This window comes from Pongo pygmaeus, chromosome 11 (assembly GCF_028885625.2).
Source record: "Pongo pygmaeus isolate AG05252 chromosome 11, NHGRI_mPonPyg2-v2.0_pri, whole genome shotgun sequence".
NCBI lineage: Eukaryota > Metazoa > Chordata > Mammalia > Primates > Hominidae > Pongo > Pongo pygmaeus.
The window spans coordinates 134,127,562-134,152,229 of NC_072384.2; the positions used below are offsets into that span (position 1 = coordinate 134,127,562).

General features: G+C 36.0%; 1 protein-coding gene across 10 annotated transcripts in view; it reads right to left on the reverse strand.

The window, feature by feature from the left end:
• Positions 1-24,668, reverse strand: part of USP40 (ubiquitin specific peptidase 40) — a 91,393-nt gene that overhangs the window by 61,005 nt on the left and 5,720 nt on the right. For 3 of the 10 annotated variants that reach the window (XM_054479017.2, XM_054479015.2, XM_063648122.1), the window contains 6 exons: positions 22,035-22,199; positions 19,560-19,706; positions 16,531-16,674; positions 14,258-14,386; positions 7,414-7,509; positions 5,804-5,908 (listed from right to left, as the gene is read on the reverse strand). In XM_054479017.2, coding sequence (XP_054334992.1) covers positions 5,804-5,908; positions 7,414-7,509; positions 14,258-14,386; positions 16,531-16,674; positions 19,560-19,706; positions 22,035-22,199 — 786 coding nt within the window. Of the gene's footprint in view, positions 1-5,803; positions 5,912-7,413; positions 7,510-7,596; positions 7,687-14,257; positions 14,387-16,530; positions 16,675-19,559; positions 19,707-22,034; positions 22,200-24,668 lie in introns of those variants that run through there. The other 7 variants (XM_054479016.2, XM_063648120.1, XM_054479019.2 and 4 more) reach the window with 5 other exon arrangements.

The window sequence follows — 24,668 nt, forward strand, 5'->3', positions numbered from 1 at the left end:
AAAGAAATTTTCTTAGACTAATCTTCCTAATAAAAATCATAAACTCTAGGCAAAAAAGGAAAACAACTGTTGGGAAAGGAACCCAAAGTAGGCATAAAGTGAAGATATAATACTTCAAAGAAGGGAAGCAAACCAGGTGAGTTCTGCACCACCTACCTACTACCCAGTTTGTAGCAGTGCATGGTGGAAGAGATTTCAAGAAAAGCCAAGAGTCTTACTGGGCTGAGGGGACAGAATCTGAGAATACCAGAGAGGCAAGATCCCACGAAGGAGCCCCAATTCTGTATCAAATCCCCCTAAATCCTTGGCTAACTCCTAAATGGTAGAATGGACAGCTCAAAGAGCCCAGCAGAGAGTATCAGTTAGGAGGTTCGGTATCTGAGCAGGGCTACCTGATGCCAAGAAGAAAGAACAAGGAGTTCAAGTCCTGCCAAATTAGAAAGAGATAGCAAACTTTTTCTTAAAGAGCCAGATGGTAAATATTTTAGAAGCAAAACTGAGAACACTACTTAGTACTCACTTCACCTTTTAAAAAGTAACCATTTAAAAATGTAAGGCATGTTCTTAGCTCAAAACTATAAGAACAGGCACCAGGCCACATTTTGCCCACAGGCCATAGTTAGCTGAGCCCTACTGTAAGAGGAAGGACCATGACCCAGGGCTAAGCTATTCCCTAGAACTAAGGCCAAAATTGTAACAGACCCACCCTAAAGCCCCAAATTTAACTTCCACAGAATCTAAAAGATTCAGAGGTAATTTGAGGGCTTGTTAGAATGCAATGCAAAGCTCTTCAGAGAAAAATAACATAATCTGGACTCTCCACAACACATCATCCACAATATGAGATTATATGGAGCAGGGGGGCAAGACATGGGGAGATGATGGTCAAAGGATACAAAGCCTCAATTCAATGGTAGGAATAAGTTGTTTTTCTTAAAAAATCTATTGCTCAGTGTGGTAAATACAGAAAATAATATACTGTACATTTCAAAATTGCTGAGAGTAAACTTCACCACAAAAAATAAGTATTTGAGATGATGAATATGTTCATTAGTTTGATTTAATTATTCTGTATTGTATTTGCAAATTAAAACATCAATCTGTACCCCTATAAATATAAACAACTAAAATTTATCAATTTGTAATTAAAAAATAAAAATTTATATTGAAAAGATTACATGACATGCAAAGAAACAGGACAATGTTATTCATAATCAAGAGATGGAATGGTCAATTCAAAAGAGAATAAAACGGTCAACAGAATCAACTTCAGAATTAATCTAGCTATTATAATAGCAAACAGCTATTATAAGTATGTTAAAGAATTTAAATGAAAAGATGAATAGAATGGGTAAAGAGAAGGGGAATTTCAGCTGAGAAATGTACACTTTAAATAAGAACTAAGTGGAAAGACTACAACTAAAAAGTATAATATCTGAAACATATAGCTCATTTGTTGGTCTTAACAGAAGAGTGGCTCAGTGGAAGAAAAAATTAGCAAAGCTGAGGACAGATCAATGGAAATTGTCCAAATTGAAGTAGGAGAAGAAAAAAATTAAAGAACAAAACACCAGTCTGGCCAACATGGCAAAACCTCATCTCTACAAAAAAATACAAAAAATTAGCTGGGTATGGTGAAACATGCCAGTAATCTCAACTACTCGGGAGGCTGAGGCTGGAGGATTGCTTGAGCCTGGGAGGCAGAGATTGCAGTGAGCTCAGATTGTGCCACTTCACTTTAGCCTGGGCAACAGAGTGAGATCCTGTCTCAAACAAAACAAAACAAAAGCCCCCAGAACATCCAAGACCTGAGAGGAAATATCAAATGGTCGAATATATACAGTTGGTCCTCAGTATCTGCAGTTTCCAAATCCACAGATTCAACCAACCATGAATCAAAAACATTAAAATAAATAAATAACAGTATAATAGTAAAAAATAATAAAAACTTAAAAATACAATACAACAACTATTTACATAGCATTTATATTGTATTAGGTTTTTTTGTTTCCTTTTTCCTTTTTTTTCTTTTGGAGACAGGGTCTCATACTGTTGCCCAGTCTGCAGTGCAGTGCGTGATCATAGTTCACTGCAGCCTCAGACTCTTGGGCTTAAGCAATCCCCCACCCCAGCCTCCCAAATAGCTGGGACTACACGTACGCACCACTGCATCCAGCTAATTTTTAAATATTTTGTACAGATGGGGTCTTGCTATATTGCCAGGACTGGTCTTAAACTCCTGGGCTCAAGCAATCCTCTTGCCTAGACCTCCCTTTTGCTGGAATTACAGGTGTGAGCCATCACGTCCAGCCTATGTTAGGTATTATACATAATCTAGTGATAGTTTAAAGAATAGAGGAGGATGTGACTAGGCCATATGCAAATACTATGCCATTTCATGAAAGAGACTTGAGCATCTGCAGATTTGGGTGTCATCTGGGGATTCTAGAACCAATCCCCCATAGATATGGAACGACATAGTTAGACTCTCAGAAAAAGAAACAGAGATGAGGCAGAAAAAGAAATTGAAGAAATAATGGCCAAAATTTTTCCAAAATTTAAAAAAAGACTTTGGACCACAGATATTAAAAATACTTAGCAATAGAATGTAAATAAACACAAGGAACACAATACCTAAATACATTATTGTCAAACTGCTGAAAACCAAAGATAAAAAGAAAATCTTAAAAGTAGACCAAGAAAAAGAAACATTACATTCAAGAGAATGAAATAAAAAATGACAGTTGGCTTCTCATCCAACATACTGGAAGCCAGAACACAATGGGCCTCTTTAAAACACTGAGAAAAACACAAAAATGATTAACTTATAATTCTATATCTATCAAAAATATCACTAAAAAATGGAGGTAAAATAAATATTTTCAGACAAAATCTGAAAGCATTTTTCACCTGCAATTCTGAACTTCAAGAAATGCTAAAGGAAACTCTCTAGGTTGAAGGGAAATGATATTAAATGCAAACCTGGATAAATAATGAGCAGTAAACTCCAGAAAAGATAAATACGAAACACTATTCTTTCCTTAATTTCTTTAAAAGTCACTAAAGTGTTTAAGCAGAAGTAGTAATGTATAGTGGAATTTACATTATATGTAATGGTAAAATATAAGAAGGCAATAGTAGGAAAAATGGGAATGGGAAAATGAAATTATACTATTGTAAGCATCTTACAGTACACATAAAGTGGTATAATATTAATTTGTAATTTATCATGTTAATTTATATATAGTGTAATCGCTAGATGAAATTAAATAAATAGATTAAAAAGACAACAAAAGAGCTAAAAATGGGACACTAAAAATTTATTAATTAATCCAAAAGAAGGCAGGAAAGGAAAAAGAAAATAACAAAGAATAGAGGAGAAATAGAAAACAAATAGCAAGATGAGAGATTCAAAGCCAGCCATATCAATTATATTAATGTAAATAACTAAACATTCTAATAAAAGGGAAGAGACCGTCAAACTCTCAGTCATCTGACAGAAAACAGAATAGCAGAGAAAATCAACACAGGCAAAGTTGTTTTCTTGAAAAGTTTAATAAACTTGATAAACCCCAGCAATGAAAAAGAAAGCTAAAAAAAGACAAATTATCAATATCAGAAATGAAAAAGGAAACATAAGTTCATATTCTATAGACACTAAACGGATAATATGGTGAGATTTTAAACAACTTTATGCCAACAAATTTAACACCTCAGATACATGAACAAATTCCTTAAAAACCATAATTTTCCAAAATAAACAAGATCCAACTTCATACTAAGACACACATGTATAAGAAAGCTTATATGGCTACATTAATACCAGACAAGGTAGATTTCAAGGCAAGGAATATTAGCAGAGATAAAGACAAGCATTTCTGGTGTGGTGGCTCATGCCTGTACTCCCAGCACTTTGGAAGGCCAAGGTGGGAGGCTCTCTTGAGCCCAGAAGTTCGAGACCAGCCTGGACAACATACAGAGACACCATCTCTACAAAATGAAAAATAAAAAAAAAGAACACATAGCCAGGTGTGGCCAGGTGTGCCTGTGGTCGCAACTACTCAGGAGGTTGAGCTAGGAGGATCACGTGGGCCCAGGAGGTCAAGGCTGCAGTGAGCTGTGACTGTGCTCCTACACTTCAGTCTGAGTGACAGAGCAAAACTCTGTCTCAAAAAAAAGGCAAGCATTTCACGCCAGGAGGCAATAACAATCCTAAATGTGTATGTACCTAATAATATAGCTTCCAGAAGATACATGAAGCAAAAACTGTCAAAAATTTTTTTTAAAAAAATGAGACAAATCCACAATTATAGTTGGGAGATTTAAAAATTCCTCAGTAATTAATAGAAAAGGCAAAAAAATATACAATAAGAATAGAGAAGAAACAAAGAACACAATCAATTTGATCTAGTTGCCACTTGTGAAATGCTACATCCAACAACTGCAGAAAACAACTTCTTTAGTGAACACAGAACATTGAGCAGGACAGACAACACTCTGAACCATAAAACAAGTCCTAAGAAATTCAAAAGAACTGAACTCATATAGAGTATGTTCTCAAAGTACAATGAAATTAATTAGAAATCAATTTACTGACATAACAAAAAGATAACTAGAAACCCCCTAAATATTTGGAAATTGACCAACACACCTCCAAAGAACTCAAGAGCCAAAGAAAAAATAAGAGAAATTAGAAAATATTTCAAACTGAATGAAAATGAAAGCTTGTTGAATATAACTGTCTGACTACATTCAACAATATAACTATAATCAACAATATAACTTGTTGAATATAACTAGTGCTTAGAAGAAAATTTATAGCTTTAAAAGTGTGTATTAGAAGGTTAAAAAAAAAACTGAGTTACCAACCCAAGTAGCTAGAAAAAGATGATCAAATTAAGTCCCAAGAAGTAGAAGAAAATACTTGAAAATAAGAACAGATATCAATGAAATAGAAAATAGAAAAGCAATAGAGAAAATCAATAGCATTGCATCAAATTATATCTAAGGCAAAAGTTGGCTTCTTGAAAAGGAAAAAATTAACTTGATGGCCAGGCGGATCACTTGAGTCCAGGAGTTTGAGACCAGCCTGGGTGACATGGCAAAATCCCGTCTCTACAAAAATTAGCTAGGTGTGGTATCACATGCCTGTAGTCCCAGCTACTCAGGAGGCTGAGGTAGGAGAATCACAGGAGCCTGGGAGGTGGAGGCTGCAGTGAGCTGAGGTCGTGCCGCTGCACTCCAGCCTGGGCAACAGAGTGGACCTCAACTCAAAACAAAACAAAACAAAAAAAAACCAAAAAAAAACTTGATAACCCCCAAGCAACACTGATGAAAAAAGGTGAGAAAATAAAAATTATTAATATAAGAAATGAAAATGGAACATAGCTTCAGGTTCTACAGACACTAAAAGGATAATGAGATATTTTGAACAAGTTTATGCCAATAAATTTGATACCGTAGATAAAAAGGCAAATTCCTTTACTAGAATTTTGTGTAAAAAATCAAGTGAAATCTGGGTGAATACCTGAAGACATTTCTCTAAGTAAAATGATAAGCTTTAGGGTATGAACTCTGATATTTTTTAGGAGTTGCTCCCCACTATTTTTGCTTACTTCTTGTTTCTATGATAAATAACTCAGTAATACTTAATAAGTAACTTAGTGGGATTCTAGCCATTATACAAATATGGTGATTTTATTTTCACCTATTTTAAATATCCTTCTGCAAAGGAATTCATGTTGTTGGGATCATAATGAAATTTCTTGGGACAAGGACTTCCCAAAACGATGCCATGTATTACCTTACGCAGTGGTCCATGCTGTTTTCTGTACTTCTTGTTCCAAGATATTCCTATCTTTTTCAAAAGTTTCTGGCCCAGCTGATCAACAGGAATTAGATTATTTTCCTCCTTATGAAAGAAACACAGTCACTCAAGAAAATCTGATGAGAAATAATTGCATACTTACAAATTCAAAGAGACCAACAGGATTATACCTAATTAAATATGGCTAGAACAGCAAACACGTAAGTTGATTCCATCATAATTATTTTATTATAAAAAGTTTTTTAAAAACTGGTTAAGCCTCAGTTGAGAAAACTTGGATTTTTGCCATTTTCCATGTGCCACAGTTTAACCATTTGAAGAGCAATATCAAAAGTAGCCCAAGGTTTGGTAAATTCCCAACATTAAAAAGGAATTTTCCATTTAAATGTGTAAATTACTGACATTAAACAAGAATTTTGGAAGAAATACGTTAAGTGCAAAAACAAAGATGATTAATGTCTTATCTAAATGTTTTGAAGCATAAACAAGTTCTAAAAGGGGGTGAGATGTAGCGCTGACAGACTGAATTGTATCTCCCCAAAACTCACATGTTGAATTCTTAACCTACAATATTTCAGAATGTGACCACATTTGGAGATTAGACCTTTAAAGAGGTGATTAAGGTAAAACGAGGCTGTTTTCCATTTTAGAGTAGGCCCTGAGTAAGTCTGACTGGCATTATCATAAGAAGATGAAGTTTGGACAAAGTGACACCAGGGAAGCACACACACAGAAGAAACACCATGTGAGGACACAGGAAGAAGATGGCCATCTGCAAGCCAAGGAGAGAGGCCTCAGAAGAAACCAAAACTGCCAACACCTTAATCTTGGACTTCCAGCCTTCAAAACTGTCAGAAAATACATTTCTATCATCTAAACCATGCAGTCTGTGGCATTTTGTCATGGCAGCCCTAGCAAATTCATACAGTAGTCATAGATCAATATAATTAAAGTACTCGGCCCAGGTCCCTAGCAGGAAGTATAACAAATCATTTATTAAGGATGAATGAATAAATGAAAGAAGACCTCACATCTTTAAAACAGCATATTAAACAAACTTTAAAAGTCATCTACTTGAGATATTATCAGTGAGTGCTAGGAATGAAAAAGGGGACATACTTTCAGGTCACATAGACATTAAAAGGATAATATGGAAATGCAATAAATTGCAAAACAGCATTTAGTAAAGCTCAATTTGGTTTAAAATGACAATAATAGCCAAAAAAGTCATAACCCAATTCCAATATACATATATAAACATAAAGAAAACAGAATGCAAAGAATATATATCAAAGTGTTAACAATAACTGTCAGTATCTGGCCTATTTATACTTTTCATCTTTTTTATATATTTTCTGTTTTTTTCTTGAATTTTCTACCATGAATATGTATTTCATTCATAACCAGAAAATCCCCACAAAAATCATTAAAATATAGATACAGAGAATGTCCTTAAGGAAAAAGACTATGAATGGTAATAATATCATATCTAGCAACTAAACCGCATATATTCTTACATATATACACATGCACACTTACACACAATACATACCATACATACAAATACATACACACACATACTATACCTCTAATAAGATTGCTTTTAGAATCATCAGTGGATGATCAATCTCTTCTTCACTCTGGAGATCTTTCAGATTCACATCTGGTTTACTTTTTTCCTCCTAGGAAGGAAAACAGTATGAGTTTCTATCACTAATCCCTTAAAAAGTAACAAAATAGGAATGTTGGCCAGGCACAGTAGCTCACACCTGTAATCCCAGCAATTTGGGAGGCCGAGGCAGAGGGACTGCTTGAGCCCGGGAGTTCAAGACCAGCCTGGGCAACATAGAGAGACCAGGACACTCTACAAAAAAATAAAAAAAATTAGCCAGGAGGTTGAGGTGGGAGGACTGTTTGAGCCCAGGAGGTCAAGGCTGCAGTGAGCCGTGATTGCGCCACTGCACTCCAGCATAGGTGACACAGAGCAAGACGTTGTCCAAAAAAAAAAGGTTTCAAGATGATGAAACAGTGGTAAAAACATCACAATAATCTGCATATGCTTGGAATCAGGCAGACCTGGCTTTGAATTCCAGCTCCTGGTTGAGCAATCCTGGACAATTTACTTCATCTCTCTGGTTTTAGTTGTAAATTGGGAATATGAAACAAGTAAAGCTTCTAGCACAATACACGCAGTGGGTTCCAATATTTTCCAGCTTAGCACTACTTTAGCTACATTTTACATAATTTGATATGTTGCGTTTTCATTAAAATTCAGTTCAAAGTATTTTTTGGTCTTCATCCTGTATGGTCTCATTCACTTGTGTTGACCTAAGGAAATTCTACTCATCCTCGCAGGCCAGGCTCAGCTTAAATACTCCTTTCTATTTCCTGATCATCCAAGTTTTCACCTCATTTTATGAAGGTATTGGGGAACATGTCAAAATTCCCTGGTAAGTTATTCTCATTGCTTTTTATTTCCATACATGCCATCTTGCAGAAGTATTTTAAATGGACTTAAAACCAGAAATACAGATAGTCCTAAACAATGCAAGCCAAAAATAAATAATCAATAAGTGATGGAAAAATATGGCAGGCCAGATACAACCATCCTGCTACAAAATTACTAAAAATGCTAGATAAAGTAAAACCAAAACAAATAAAAACATCTTAAACACACCGTGAGCTTGCAAGAACATCAGGGAAAACTATTCTGAGGTCAAAAAGTGAAATGGGAATGTGGGGAAGAAATCCAAAGATGAGGTCTCCAGCTCTGCAACTGCTATGGCCAGAGTAGTTAGGTTCCCCCAAAATTCATACGTTGAAACCTAATCACCAATGCAATAGTATTAAGAGGTGGGGTCTTCAGGAGATAATTAGGTCGCAAAAGATGAGCCCTCATGAATGGGAGTAGTGCCTTTATAAAAAAGGCCTGAAGGAGTTTTGTGTGTCCTTTCTGCCATGTGAGGACACAGCAAGAAAGTGTCATCTATGAAGCAGAACAAGTCCTCACAGACACAAAATCTGCTGGTGCCTTAATCTTGACTTCCCAGCCTCCAGAACTGTGAGCAATAAATTTCTGTTGTTTACAAATTACCAAGTCTAAGTGTTGTGATAGAGCAGCCTGAACCTGAATGGACTAAGACACAGATCTTGCTGACACTGAACTTCCATTTTGATGCCCATACAGGACAGAGTTGGGGAGAGAAAGCCTAGGCCTACCCAAAGGAGGGAGTTGAGGGACTGGTCTTTCAAACAACAATCAATTCTCCAATTCTCTGACATCAACTAGGTGTCACACAATTGTATTCAATTCTGACACTACCAGGTGATAGCACAGACTCCGTAAGTTGAGGACTCAGTCCCGTAAGACTGTCCCCTACTTCAAACACCAACCACATACGGGGTCCCTAGGGTACTCACACTTCTGCCTGGTTGATTACAAATTCTAGGGTTCCCATCACCCCAACTCAGGTTCATAATTTTCTGGAACAACAGTAAGAACTCAGGAACTTATACTACACTTTATTATAAAGGATATAAATGAATAGCCAGATGGAGACAGACATAGGGCAAGGTCCAGAAGTGTCCAGAGTTCAGGAAACTCTGTTTCTGTGGAGTCGCGGTGGCCACCCTCCCAGCATGAAAATGTGTTCACCAACCCAGAAATGCCCCAAACCTCATTTTTCAAGCGGTTTCACTGAAGTTTCATTACAGAGGCATGACCGATTAAATAAATCACTGGTCACTGGTGACTGAACTCACTTTCCTGTCTCTCTCCCCTCCCCAAGGTCAAGGAAGCAGGGCTGAAAGTTTCAACCCTCTAATAATGGGACTGGATTCTCTGGCAACCAGCCTCCATCCTGAGGCATCTAAGAGTGACTTCATTAACATCAACTCAGGTATGGTGGAAAGGGGCCCATTATGAATAACAAAAGACACTCCTATCACTCAGGAAGTTCCAAGGAGCTCTGTGCTAGGAACAGGAACTGGAAAAGATGACCAAATATATACTTTTTAATATATCACAATGACAAAATCCAGCAAAAAGTTGGAATCCCTAAATGGCTATACCTTCAATATAATCACAACCTAGAAAAAAAATCCACCTTATAATAAAGGACAATGAGGAACTGGCTTGCCTTGACCTTGATACTTGATGAAGGGGGAAAAATGTCCTTTAATAATCACAAGTAGGTCCTCATGTGGGTTTGTGTCTCAAATTCATACTAGCTGTATCACTCTAAAACCATCAAATTGATTTTAATGTTGTTAAGGGCTGGTAGCGATCCTAGGCTTGTGTTAGAGACAAACACAAATCTTTCTTGGAAGAAGGCACCTTTAACTCAGTCCTCAAATTACTCCCGTAAATCAAGTTCTTAAAAAGCAAACAAACAAGCAAAGCAAGAAGCCTACAGTCCACAATACCAAAATCACAAGGAAATAGAATCAGCAACATCAGAAGATATCCAAGTCAGACCTACAAAGTCTTCAGATGCTGCAATTATCAGAGAGAAAATAATAAAATAAGTATGTTTAAGGTGCTTGAAGAAATTTATGACAATGGAATAAGAGATTTAAAAATGACAGGAGGGAAGAGGCAAACCAGCATTGTAGAGATGATGCTTGAGCCTATGAGCCAAACATAAGACAAGTTGATCCAGGTGACATATAGGGTGGACCCAGTCCTCCTCCACTCTGCTAGTGTCTGAGCCTGGCCATGTTGGGACAGGCTGGTCCAGTCATAGAGCTGCCAACTGGATGTTGTCATGCAGCCTTCTTTGCCCCACTTCCTCAAATGTGCAAGATGATGTTCCAAATGATGCCAACCATCTGTGAAGCCAAAGTCCCCCCAGGAAGCTGGAGGCATGGATCAGGCTCCTCTTTATAGCCAGACCTACATTCACATTTTGCAGTTAGTGGCCTCCATGCTAGAAGAAAGGGATCATCTTCCAGGCACACTAAGAGAGACTAAAATGTTGGCTTTAATCCAGGGAAAATTACATGACATTGGTCCTGAAAACTCCTCCTTACAGGCAGTACCTACTAAAGAACTCCATGTACGCAGGGCACAGCTCCTTCAAAGGGAAGAAGTAATTGCTGAACTATAAGTAGGAAGAACACTACCTGGCCCTGGCTACGATTAGAATATTTGGGACCCTTTGTCTGTGGGCACAGGGGATCTGTCAGGATAACGGTAGTAAAGAGACAAGCACAGTGTCCACCAGATATATCTACTGCAGGTGAAATTCTTAAAGCACAAAATCATTATCTGAACACCATGAAGCTCTGGATGAAAAGCTAGTGATTCTTAAACAACAGAACAATAAGAAAAAAAAATAACAAATGGGATGCTTGATAGCCATTAACAAGAAAACATACCAAGCACAATATTCTATTGTTCTCTAAGGCCTGAGGAAGACCTTGCTAAGGTGTTAGAGCTTCAAAAATGGACAGGCAGTGCAGAGACTGAAGCCACATGAAGGAATGCCTGCCTGCCCTTCAAGTCATGTCATAGAACTGGGAAGAGATCCTGATGCTGCTAGAAAGAAGCTGATCAATTCTGAAGAAATAAGCACAAAACTGCAAAAGAGATGTCCAGGAAACCACAACCCAAAAGAAAGTCAAGGAAGAGAGAATCACTACTCTCAAAACATGCTGCCTCACCAGAGTGTGAAGCTGCCTTTGTACATGACCTCAATGATAAACCTGAAGATGAAATTGCAAACAGATACTTTATGCATCAAAAAACTGAGGATAAATATTGCCAGCTAGAAAAATACCTCAAATCTTCAAACTGGCTGAGCAAAAACTGTAGCAGGCATCGAGGAATGTAGGGGCACACTCCCTGAGGTTGAACCTCAGCTGGCACAGAGGCTGGGGGTACTTCCTAAGACTGAAGAGAGACACGGCAATATTGAAAAAGGTCACAACAGGTGGAGGCACAACTGGAAGAAAAGAGCCATGAACTGCAATGGGAATAGGCAAGGCAAAAAAAATGAACACCATAATAAACATTTACCAGACATGGACAAGCTTCGATCAGAATCTAATGAAAGGCTTCATCTTAAAGAGAGAGCAAAATAAAGCCTATTTGATAAGATAAGGGGAGTTTAAGGCGGAGTGAGAAGGCCACTTTCTTAAGGATTCTCTACTGTGGGAAACTAAAAATACAAGAAGGTAGTTCGAGGGAAGGTATAGTAACACGGTAAGGATCGGCTCAAATTAAACATGGTACATTAAGGGCCGAAACACAGTAGATGAGGATAACAAGTGTTTAACTTCATCAAATTGGGAAGGTGCCCGGCAAGCTGGTATCTTGGCAAATGTGACACAAGCATTTGAGAGCGATGCTTGTACAGCTTTCCCAAGCCAGAATGGGAGTTCCATTCACTGCAGTAAGCAAAAGAAATGGAAGGCAAAGGATTTGGACAGGTAAAACAAAACTGTCTTTTTCCATAGATGACTTCAACATAAGAGTGTTTAGCAAGATTATTGGTTGTTAGTGTATAAATTGTTTAATATTTTATATATTTTAGTATATAAAATCAATATACTAAACAAAGTTGCATTTCAATACACCAGCCACAAACACTCCAGAAAACAGAAAATTTAGGCATAGATCATCTCCCTGGTAAACAGGTTCCTGGTAGAACACAGTTTGACTTTTTTTCATATCCAAACTTTACAGAACATATATCTCTCAATACGTTCCAAATACAACTGATAGAACGTCAGAAATACAGATGAACATTTTGAAAAGCTGGCTGAGGGTCATCAAAGGGACTGTGCATCTTGAATACTGCTGGCACCACGAGATGCCATATTACAAGCAAATGTGCAGCAAGTATTCATCAACAACAGCATTAACTTTCTGATAACAGGAAGCTATGCTTTAAGCATTTTACATCCTAACATTACAGTTTGTGACTTACTTATAGATGTTTTACTGTGTCTGGGGTTGATGTGAAATAGATTATAATTTCCCGGGAACTAGACACCGGTTAGCACTTTCCCTCAGAACATCTGCAAACTCTTTTTTTGAGAAATATTATAAAACTTTTTAATAAGACATTAAAGGGACTTTAGAAAATGTAAAGGTATATCTTGTGCACATATGAAGACAGGAAATCCCACTGGATATGTGTGTGCATATGTGTATGTGCACACACGTGTACATCTGTGAGATTACTGACAAGGTGATTCTAGAAATGTACACAGAAGCATAAAAAATGAAGACAGGTCCCACACTCCTGAAGAATGACAGCATGTAGGGAGACTTGTCCTACCAGAGATCAAGACTTATTACAAAGCTATGGAAATTGACAATGTGGTATTTGCCCAGGAATAGAAAAAAATGAACAATGGAATAGAATAGAGAGCTGAAAAACAGACTCACACAAAAATGAACAGTAGACATAACAGAACTGCCACAGTAGATTGGTAGAGAAAAATTGATTACTCAATAAATAGAAATAGGTAATTTTTTCAAGTGGAAAAAAATCCTTCTTATACCTCTCATAGGAAACCATTCTAGGAAGATCAAAGTTTTAAATGTAATTCAATCAGTGGTTATTGAGCACTGTTTCAAAGAGCAACCATGAAAGACATGACTACATATAATAAACAGGACAAAATTCACTCTGATTTTAAATCCTATTGTGAAAGCTATAGACACGGGATTTATTGTTTTTATCACATGTTCACCTGCCATCTGCAGCATACAAAATTAATATTGTGTGTTATCTAAACCAATGCTCATTTTATTTTTCAGAAAAAATTCAATAATTGTCAACTATAGGAACTGTGCTGTCTCTTTATGATAATGGAGTAACTGTATAGCTAAGGAATGGTTCCAGATTACAGGAGAGTTAGCTAACTAAATACCATGCTTGACACTGGATTTGACGCTAGAATGGGGGAAAAACTGCCATGAAGGATATGAACTGGAAAACTGGTGGAATCTGAACATAACTATTAGACAACAGTATTATATCAATGTTAGAAGTTCCTTATTTTAATCAATGCTCATGTAAGATAATATCCTTGGTTTTAGAAGACAAACACTGAAGTATTTAGTGGTAAAGTGACCTGGTGTCTTCGACTTAATTTCAGATGGTTTGCACTAATACTGATAACGTTAATAATGTATGTCTGTGTATGCACATGCACAAATGTGGCAAAATGTTAACAATCAGAGAATCTAGGTAAAGGGTATACAGGAGGTGTTTTTACTATTCTGGTAATTTTTCTGTATGTGTGAAATTATTTAGAAATAAAAATTTAAAACTTGTATCTGTATTAACTTTCAGTGCCTATCAAAGTTTTCTATAGAGTGGATATATAATAAATGGTAAACAAAATATCCTCAACAAAATAATAGGAATAGAAAAGAAATTGCAAAGATATTTCTAAACAAATTTCTATACGTACTTGAAACTGCCAGTTTCCCAAATGATCAACATCTTTAATATATACATGGTAATGGCCTCCGTAACAGCCACCTTTGTGTATAATAACTGAGAAGAGGTCATATATATATTCTAAGTCATCCAATTCACTCTAAGAGAAAAAAGAACAAAAATATTGATATAGTTTTCATAAAATGCTGATAATAATCAAAAGAAAAAATAATTTCAACTACTGAAATTAGTAAGAAACTTCACTGTTGGTTATTTAAGAGTAAAGATGAATTCAAGTAATTGGCTTTAAATTTAAAATTTTTAAATTAATTGATCTAATGGCCAGTCACACTACACCAATCAAATTCTGCCTCTTAGTTGACCATGAACACATGTAACTGAAAAATACATTACTTTTATGTACTTTGGCTAAGATCATGTAAGCCAATAAAACAATGAAATATGTTACCCTATCAGTGAGTCTGTTGTAGAAATTTTTAGCAAGAGAAACCCATCTTCTTACAATACCTATTTATGCTGCTTTATAGATGCACTCTTCTTTTAAAATGCATCCCCTTTTTTTATTGATATATATCTAGTTGAAATATCTATTTCAACTAGGTTGTCATGTGCCTCAAAGTCAAAGCCAGATCAACTATCACCCCTCCTGACACTACAGTCCTCTGTATAGAATAGGAACTTAGTAATTATGACTATCAACTGTTTTTGTTTAGAGGCAGTTTAGTGGAAGAGGTTCTTTCTTGTTTTATTAATTCTATGATCAACATTTTCTATAATTAATATGCTCCATAATCATGAGTGATCAAACAGATGTACTCCTACACTAGCAATTAGAAACAAAATAAAATAAAAAGGTAATTTAGATTAACAGGTACTTTAAAGATGTTTATTTAAATTTCTGATGTAGAAGAAAAAAGAAGCCTGTTTCACATCTGAGGGCTCTAAAACTACATGATATAAGCTCTCTTCTGGCTTTGACATCTAAACTCAAGTCAGTGCTCATCTGTGATGTTCAGATGTACATATGGTGGCCGCTTGATGGGTGTCAGTTATTTTAATAATTTATTTGCTTAAAATATTAAACTTTTTAAGTGGGCAGCATTTTAAAATGTCTAGTACAGGCAAAAGACAAGGTGTACACAAAGATGCCAAGTGACTTTTTTCCATTAATACAGAAATCCAAAAGTAAAATGAATGTGGACCTCCTAGATAAGCGCTCAATTTCTTCACTTATTTCAGTTTTATTACATCAAAGTATGTTAAAATCATGTGACAAACTATCTTTTATAAAACAAGAAACAATTATATTAACTAACTCTGGGAAAATTGTTTATTTGGTTATGTCAATAATAGCCTCAGGGGCAACAGAATATTAGAACCTTTGAGTGGTAATTCAAACAACAACAAAAAAAACCCAAAAAGCTCAGCAATTTGGCTTGAAGTAAAGGAAGGCCCATTTGTGAAGATCCTGAATTTAAGAATGTTTAGAAAAAGATTACTTTTTTTACACAGAAACTCAATAGCTAGCTAATAAATGTTCTATTCTGAATAAACATATAAGAATGATTTGTGATAAGAAATAATTACTCTTTTCACCCAGACCTTGGCATGTACAGCAATGTTATAAAAAATATTTTTAAATGGCTTATAAAGTAGGTTGATTTTGTAATTAATTTGTTTTCAAAACCTTTTCTTTCCCTATGTCTTAAGGATTACAGATTCTAGACTAGTGAATTTCCATTTGCCTCTTGACTTTCTAGATGCATAAATTCATCATTACATGTAAAATAAACTAAATCCAAATTAGTGGTACCAATTAATGGTGAGTTTTCTAAATGCAGGGTAAACTTCTAATTTTGTTCTTAAATTTTCATTTCAAATATTTTAAAGAAGGGTTTAATAAAAAGAACTTGGAACAAATCTATACTTTGGAAATTCAGAATGACTCTAAATAAATCAGTGGTTCTCAAACAAGGTCAATCTTGCCCATGCTGTCCTCCCAGGAGACATATTTGGCTTTGTCTGAAGACAGTTTTGGTTGTCACAACTGAGGGAGGGGGAGTGAGGATGCTACTGTCATCCAATAGGTAGAGGCAGGGCAGGGATGCTGCTAAACCCCCTAATGCATGAGACAGTCTCCCACAACAAAGAATAATTTAACTCAAAATGTCAACAGTGCCAAGGTTTAGAGATTCTGACAATAAACCAACTGAAAATCAGGTCAATAATAGATTCAATCTTGAGAGGGGAAAAGAAAGAATTTAAAAATAAAATAGTTCAAACCTGTTCACAAAAGGGCTTGAGATTGATCCGGAGAGGGAATGTATAACAGCTAGTTTCCTTGTAGCGTTCGCATTTCACAAAATCAAAATTAAATCTTAGTAATGAAACAGTAAGAAAAGGAGGCAGCTTACGTAATTTGGCCGACTGTTAAAAGAAAAATTTACAAAGCTTTTTAAAAACAGGGTTATATAAAAGGATACATAATGTTTCTTAAGGTCTGAAAAAACAACCTATGACACAGTTCTAAGAGAAATATTACATAAACTCATTACCATGGATTCAACATAACTCGATGTCAACTCATCTATTTTATGGGTCTAAAGGTGGAGCCACTCATTTGTGCTTACCATTAATAATTTACAAGCCAGTTTTCTCTTTAGTGTTGCTATCCTGAAATACTATTTGATGAGTGGTGCCTATTTCCTGCCCAATTTCTGGCCTTTCACCTTCATCCTTGGTGTCTCCACTTTACCCGGCAGGTCTACAGTTCTTTTTAATCAGTGAAGAACTGGAGCCTTAACCTGGGACCTAGGAGCCTGTTTTAAAGGATCTGAAATGATACAAAAATTACATGTGCATATGTATTTTTCTGAGGAGAAGATTCATAGCTTTCATGAGACTTGCAAAAGGCCTCTAACTTCCCCAAGGGCTAAGACCTATTGATTGGGATTAAGCTGCTTTTTAAGAGTATCAGCTGTTCCCAACCTCTTGGATTATTGGTCTGTGAGGAGAAAAAAAATCCTCCCTGATATATAAAATTACCCATAATCATATATAGCTAACAGTGCTAAAAATATATTTAAAAAAACAGTTCCACAAATCTAGTGGGTAAAAAAAAAAGTTGAATGAAAAAAAGAAAAAACCCAGCAATATAACGACATGGTAGATTTTCAAACAAGCTCTAAAAATGCATCTAAAAAAACTGAGTAACTCAACTATAATGTGGCTGAGAAAAGACTGCTTAGGACAAGAAAATCTGCATTTATTTAGCAGTACAGCCAAACATAAACTTAGAATGCAACAAATCCAATGCATAGAATAGAATATAAATTTAAAAGTATCAAGATTAAAAAACTTCCACTGAAAAAGAATTAAAGAAATGTGATAAAAGGTATATTTAAAAACTGCATTTGTTTAGCAAAAGGTTCTTATTTTGTAATGTGAACATGAAATCTAACCAAAAGCTGAATGTGTAGGTATCTTTCCAACACTGTTCCAAACTCTGAAGTTTATACACCAAAGTGAAATACAAAATAAATAAGCAAATGATAAACCTCTCTCTTTGGGTTTGATGAGGGGGCAAAAACTGGATGGAAATACATGTGAAACAGTATAAAATTCAATCTTCCCGTGAAAGCTATAGGCATAGGGTTTAAGATTTTATTATAGTTTCATCTATAATCTCCAGGATACAAAATCAGTATTGTGTATTATCTAAATCAATGCTCACTTTATTTGCTGGAAAAATTCAATAATTGTCAGCTATAGGAATAGTGCTATCTCTGTCATAATGAAGTGACCGCATAAATATGTCTCTTGTGGTAGCTGTTTAAGACAATGTTCAGTAACCCACTGAGTGAACTGAGCTCAAGTTGATGATGTTTATGAACAGCTCATCACATCACCCACGGCAGTGGGAACATCACCACTGCAGATAATAACGACAGCAGCAGGGTTGATGCCATATTGGCCATAGGTACAAGAAGCTGAGAAGGAAGGGACAGAGAAGGTTACAGACAGCACATCCAGGCCAGAGGAAATGGTATTAACGTACATACATAGACACAGATACATTTATCTATAATAATCATTTTTATATTAATGTTAATGAATTACTAGTATTTAGCAATTAACTAGCATTGGTAATGCTTTTGGTGGAAATTAAGTGTGTGAAAAATACATTAAAGAACAATTCCATAGTGAGAAATCACAGGGAATTGTGAAAAGGAAGTATAAATGAATGGCTGCTAGAAGAAAAAGTGGGAAAAAAAACCCACGAAACATTTTTTAAAAATCTGTCCTCCAAAAAGAGTTACTCAGATGTCAGTCTCCCTTAGAACAAATAGATATCCTGGACCCAAAGGGCTTCGCCAGTAAAGCACAGAGAGAGACCTCTCATCAGTACTGGGATAAAACACCAATATGTGGCAGAGGGATTTTCAGAAATGCCAAAGTGCTGACATAATAAATCCCTGCCATATCAGAAAGGAGCTGGAATGTGCAAAACTTAAGATGCATGAAAATAACACCAGGGAGGTGTTCTACTAAGCTAAACAGTAGTTGCCTCTCATTTCTCCTCTTATCAAAGTATCTCTTCTTTCCTGGAATGGAAAATAACTATGAATTATATACTACAGGAATGGCTACTGATATATGAATGTGATGAATAAATTTGAGAAATGTCAGAATTCTATGTTTATTGGTTTGTTTTACTTTTCCCTCTTAGCTCTCACATGGCAAAAGATATCAGTTGCTTTAGTCCTGACTTTCTTTCGTCTTATATTTTGCTTGACTGTACAGAAAGAAAATCAGAAGTATTCTGTTAAATTCCTTAATTAGCAAGTTAAGTACTCCCACCTGGGGGAGGAGGTAAGGCTATATTGGATTTGCCAGAGTGAGGAAGAACATATGTCAAGATTATAAAATAACTGTATATTAAGAAAATGAAGACAGCCATCTATTTTCATAGTAGTAAACAAAGAAAGCAAAGCTCAACAAGCTTCTCAGTGGCAGAAATAAAAATATATACATCTTTTTTCACAACAGTAATTGCAAAAAGGAGGGATACTTACGAAACACTGAGGTACAAATAAAGTTTTCCCCGGAGAAAAGGAAGTTAGGTGAACTGTTGGGTTGAAAGCCTTAAAAATTCATTATTGTAAAAAATTAAAATACAGAAAATGATGTAAATATCTTTTCAATCCTTAGTGTCAACAGCTTCAAGTATATCCTCGAGACTTTTTCATACAAGTTGACTTGTACTAACTACAAAGTGGGGACCCTGGGAAAAAGCAGGTATCTGTCTTTACCTTTGCTGCTTGAACCAGCCTGTCACAAGTTCCACAGTGGTACAAGTTGTCACAATCAAAAACCTCCTCTTCTACATACATGTTCCAGAGAGCATCTTCCAAACCAGATACATTTTTGACTGCTACTGTTAGATCTAAGAAGTCTTCCTGAAACAGACATGAATATAATATTGAAAAACAATTTCAGAGGTTTACAAACACATCATCAACTCACATATATATTGGGAATAATCAGATATATGTTTTCTAAAACATTACAAATAAAGATGTAGATCTCCTGATTAGATGTTGTGAAGTTCATAACACTAAATTATCCTTCTTTTGAAACCAAACTATAATTTAGCTTAAAATATATCAGAAAAAAATAAGAAAAGTTTATGAATTTACTACAGATACAATAAAATCTGTTTTATGAGGAAATATAAACCACAATAAGACACATATCTGAATTCAGAAGTGCATATATACAAGGTATACAGTACTGTTTTAGACTAGACTATAAGAGCAAGGGCAGGGTTGAATTTTCTAATGTAAACTCCATTTCTTTATTTTCTTTTGCTACGGTTGCCTTAAGATATACTAAAGAAGTTATAAGAAAAAAAAATTATATGACCAGCCTGGTCAATATGGTGAAACCCTATCTCTACTAAAAATACAAAAAAATTAGCTGGGTGTGGTGGTGCATGCCTGTAGTCCCAGCTACTTGGGAGGCTGAGGCAGGAGAATTGCTTGAACCTGGGAGGCGGAGGTCACAGTGAGCCGAGATTGCGCCACTGCACTCCAGCCTGGGCAACAGAGTGAGACTCCATCTCAAAAAAAAGAATTACGTTAAGCTAGGATAAGAAGGTCTTCCTATGAAAATTCAAGAGAATAGTTTGTAAAAGAGGGTTTATGAAATCTGCTATAACTACCTTTGAATCACAATATTTCTAGTAATAAGAACTTACAATTTGGCAAATTTAATTCATATTTATAGTTCTGTATGTGTGTGCAACAGCTTTATTTTAAGAGATTTTGGGGAATGAAAATAGGGCGCTTGTTAACTCATGGTGAAGATTTCAAGTGCTAAAAGTAACATTTATACAGTATATGGTTTATAATATATATGTGAAAAGTTAATGTCTTTAATTTATAATGGCCTTACATATGTTGTTTTGAAAATACTCTGATTTACTACATCATAGCTAAGTCAAGCATGTAGTAATTCAAAGACACACACAACATCTTAATTATTTCCAAACTTAAAAAATCACTTTTTTTTTTTTTGAGACGGAGCCTTGCTCTGTCGCCAGGCTGGAGCACAGTGGCGCAATCTTGGGTCACTGCAACCTCCACCTCCTGGGTTCAAGTGATTCTCCTGCCTCAGCATCCTGAAAATCACATATTTTTATATACACATCTATTTTCAAAAAAGCAATTAACACATTTGAAAATGGTAATTTTGGGCCAGGCACGGTGGCTCATGCCTGTAATCCCAGCACTTTGGGAGGCCGAGGTGGGCAGATCATGAGGTCAGGAGATCGAGACCATCCTGGCTAACATGGTGAAACCTCGTCTCTACTAAAAAAATACAAAAAATTAGCCAGGCATGGTGGTGGGCACCTGTAGTCCCAGCTACTCAGGAGGCTGAGGCAGAATGGCGTGAACCCAGGAGGTGGAACTTGCAGTGAGCCAAGATCGTGCCACTGCACTCCAGCCTGGGCGACAAAGCAAGACTCCAGTTCAAAAAAATAAAAAAAAAAAAAGAAAGAAAATGGTAATTTTGTCCTCATACAAATATACAAACTTCCTTGGCATAAATAACAAAAGCAGCCTTTCATTAAAGGATCAGTGATGAATTCAGTGACAATTGACTATATAAGATCTGTAGGGCAAACAGGATTATATTTACATGAGCAAATTTCCAATTTCTAATTTCCAATTAGATTAAATGGGCAATATGTGCCATTACAAAGAACTGAAGGTTATACTAATTAACACAGGATTACAATAGCTTTATATATAATATATAAACATATGCACACATGTATAAATGAACTTTCTGAAGAATATTAATAAACTAAATCCAATATTTAATTACAAATGTTTGTAAAATTAAACACTCCTCGGTCCTCAGTATTATTTATTTTTATTACCTCCCTAATTAACTTTCTTTACAATATTCCAACCATGATGACACTGGCTTCTCACATGAGGCCACAGTCTTCTATTTGTAAATATCCCCCAAATCTATTTTCCAAATATTAGGGTACTGAATAAAAGATTAAGTTTCAAGATATTTGCTTCTTTCAATCTACATGGAGAAATCTGGATTATAGGCTCATGATTTAGGTGTAGTTAGAAGAAAAAAACCTCAATAAATTACTTTTAGTAATAAACACTTTAATCCTTGTGTGGTATTATACATCATACATTTAATTACATGGATTATAATTTACGACATAACTTATTACTAAAATAATCTGGCATATTTACCTGCCTCTCGCTGACGTTCTTACATTCTTTACAAACAATCTGGTTAACAATGGTTCCATGATACAGACGATTGATGAGGTCATGACCGGAGGTCCCAACTAAAGAAGTTTCCAAAGCGCTGAAGAGGATTCGATTCAGTTCCTGCACATCATGTTGCCTCATTTCCTACAAAACAGGTAACTTTTAGACGTAATTCCGGGCTTCAGATTTTTTAAAACATTAAAAAAACAAACATTAGTCAATAAAAACTCAAGATTTATCAAGCAATCCGAAGATCAGATATAAGAATGACTCAGCAAAACAAGCTGAGCTGGTTAAGAGATTACCACCTATTTTTATTTATACTAAAAAATGAAAATATGAACAGGCTGTGTTCAGTGTGTACATATAACTCAATTCCTTTGACACCCAGAATGTGCATTTATTCTTGTGGGAAACCACACACATGGCCATGCCACAGAAAGCAGAGAGGGATATACCAGGCACAGACCAGTGTCTAAGAGCTGGCAGTGTCTGCACAGGAACACCTCACTGAGATCAGAGCACATGTGAATAGTCTGAATTATCAACAATAGAAAAGAACTAGAATGTACTGCTTTGAAGTAAAAACAACTAAAACAAGACTAACACAGTGTTGCTGAGAAAAAATCCTGATGGAACTTGCTTTAATCCATTATGAGTCACGCAGTTGTGTGTGAATTTCTGCTTAAGAAAAATTTATAACCAAACCAAGGGGCACACCAAGACTGAGAAGTGGAGAAGAGGAGGAAGAGCAGCTGCGGGGAGGGCCAGGAGAGTGAGGCCCCAGGAAGCAGGAGGAGCTGAGGCTTTAAGGAGGGTGGTGAGTGCTGCTGAGAGCTCCTTCTGCTGAGAACAGAGAAGTGTCTTCTGGACTTGGCACAGGGATGTCACTGTTGACTTCAACAAAAAAAGTAGAAAGGAAGGAGAGGAACAAATGGAGAGTTCAGAAGCAGAGGCAATAAGGGAAGACAATTTCAAAAATAAGTTTCAACCAAGAGCAATAGCTCATGCCTAAAATCTCAGCTACCTGGGAGACCGAGGCAGCCGGATGCCTTGAACCCAGGGCTGCAGTGAGCTATGATCATGCCATTGCACTCCAGGCTGGTGACAGTGAGACCTCATCTCAAAAAAAAAAAAAAAAAGTTTCGTGTGAAAAGCAGCAGATAAAGTGGATGAAAGCTGAAGGATTTCTATCTTGCCTTTTAAAATACAAGACCCTCAAGGATGTAATTTATCTAATATCACTGGCTATGATGGGATAGAAAACTTGTGGAAGTTTTCAAGCTCTGTTCCTAAACAGTCCTACACTTGGCAAAGGTACCGCAGAGACCTCCTACCACTGCAGGTCCAGTCCTAGAGGGTTTTCTGCAAGATCTTATTTAGACAAAAAACAAAAAAAATTTTCACAGCATTAAGAAGAAACCAGCAACTTAGTGAAGCTTATTATCAAAAACAAAGAAAAATCTATCAACCAATGACTAGATTAAAAAAAAAAAAACCATGTGGCATATCCATCTAATAGAATCTCATTTGGCAATAAAATGGAATGAAGTATCGACACATACTACAACATGAATGAACCCTGAGAACAGTACTTTAAGTGAAAGAAGACTGTTACAAGACCACCTATTGGATCACTCCATTTCTATGAAATGTCCAGAATAGGCAAATTCATAGAGACAGAAAGGAGGTCAGTGGTTGCCAGCGGCTGAGTTGAGGGGGATGGAAAGTTACTGCTAACGGGTATGGAGTTTCTTTTTGGGGTGGTAAAAATTTTCTAAAATTGATTGTAGTGATGGCTGAACAACTCTGTGAATATGCTAAAAAACACCACTGAACTGTACCCTTTAAAAGAGTGAATTTTGTGGCATGTAAATTATATCTCAATACAGTGTTTTGTTTTTTTTGTTAATTGGATTAACGCCAAATACCAGCCCTACACCAGAAATTTAACATATTTGTTTAGGGAATGTATTATTACCCCATTTTGCTTCAAAGTCCATGCCTTACCTCCTTAATCACATAGTTAGTATCACCTAGTTAAGGAGTGTTCCTGGTTAGAAGACCACCCTTCAGAGTTTACCATTAAAGGCAATATAACAGTATTCCTATCGTATGCTCTTCAACTTCTGTGACAGTTGCTTATACCTGTCTTTGCAGGATTACATCCATCTATTCCATATAAAAATGGTAGACTGGGATTTGTTTGGATTTGTATAGCTGTAACAGCTCATCAATATTTGCAACAAGCACCTTTACTCATTGCTGACAAGTGTGTAGTGTTTGTATACAGTAGAATGCCTTTTAGAACTCAAACAGGAAAGTGAGAGAAAGCCCACATACAACAAGATTCATAAAGAAAATGGAGAAGGTCAGGAGAAAGTCAGGACAGGAATAAAAAGACCTGTCAAGAACCATTTCACTTTTTTGACTGAAGCAAACCTTCAAATCAGAACATGTGGATTCAAACACAAAGCACATAACACACACAGAATTTTTAAAAATTTACTTCCAATGTAATTGATCCATTATCGTTGGTCAAAGACTAAAACACTGATCAACAGTTTTCTATATAAATGGTAGGTAATCTCCATGTAATAGGTGTTGTATCTC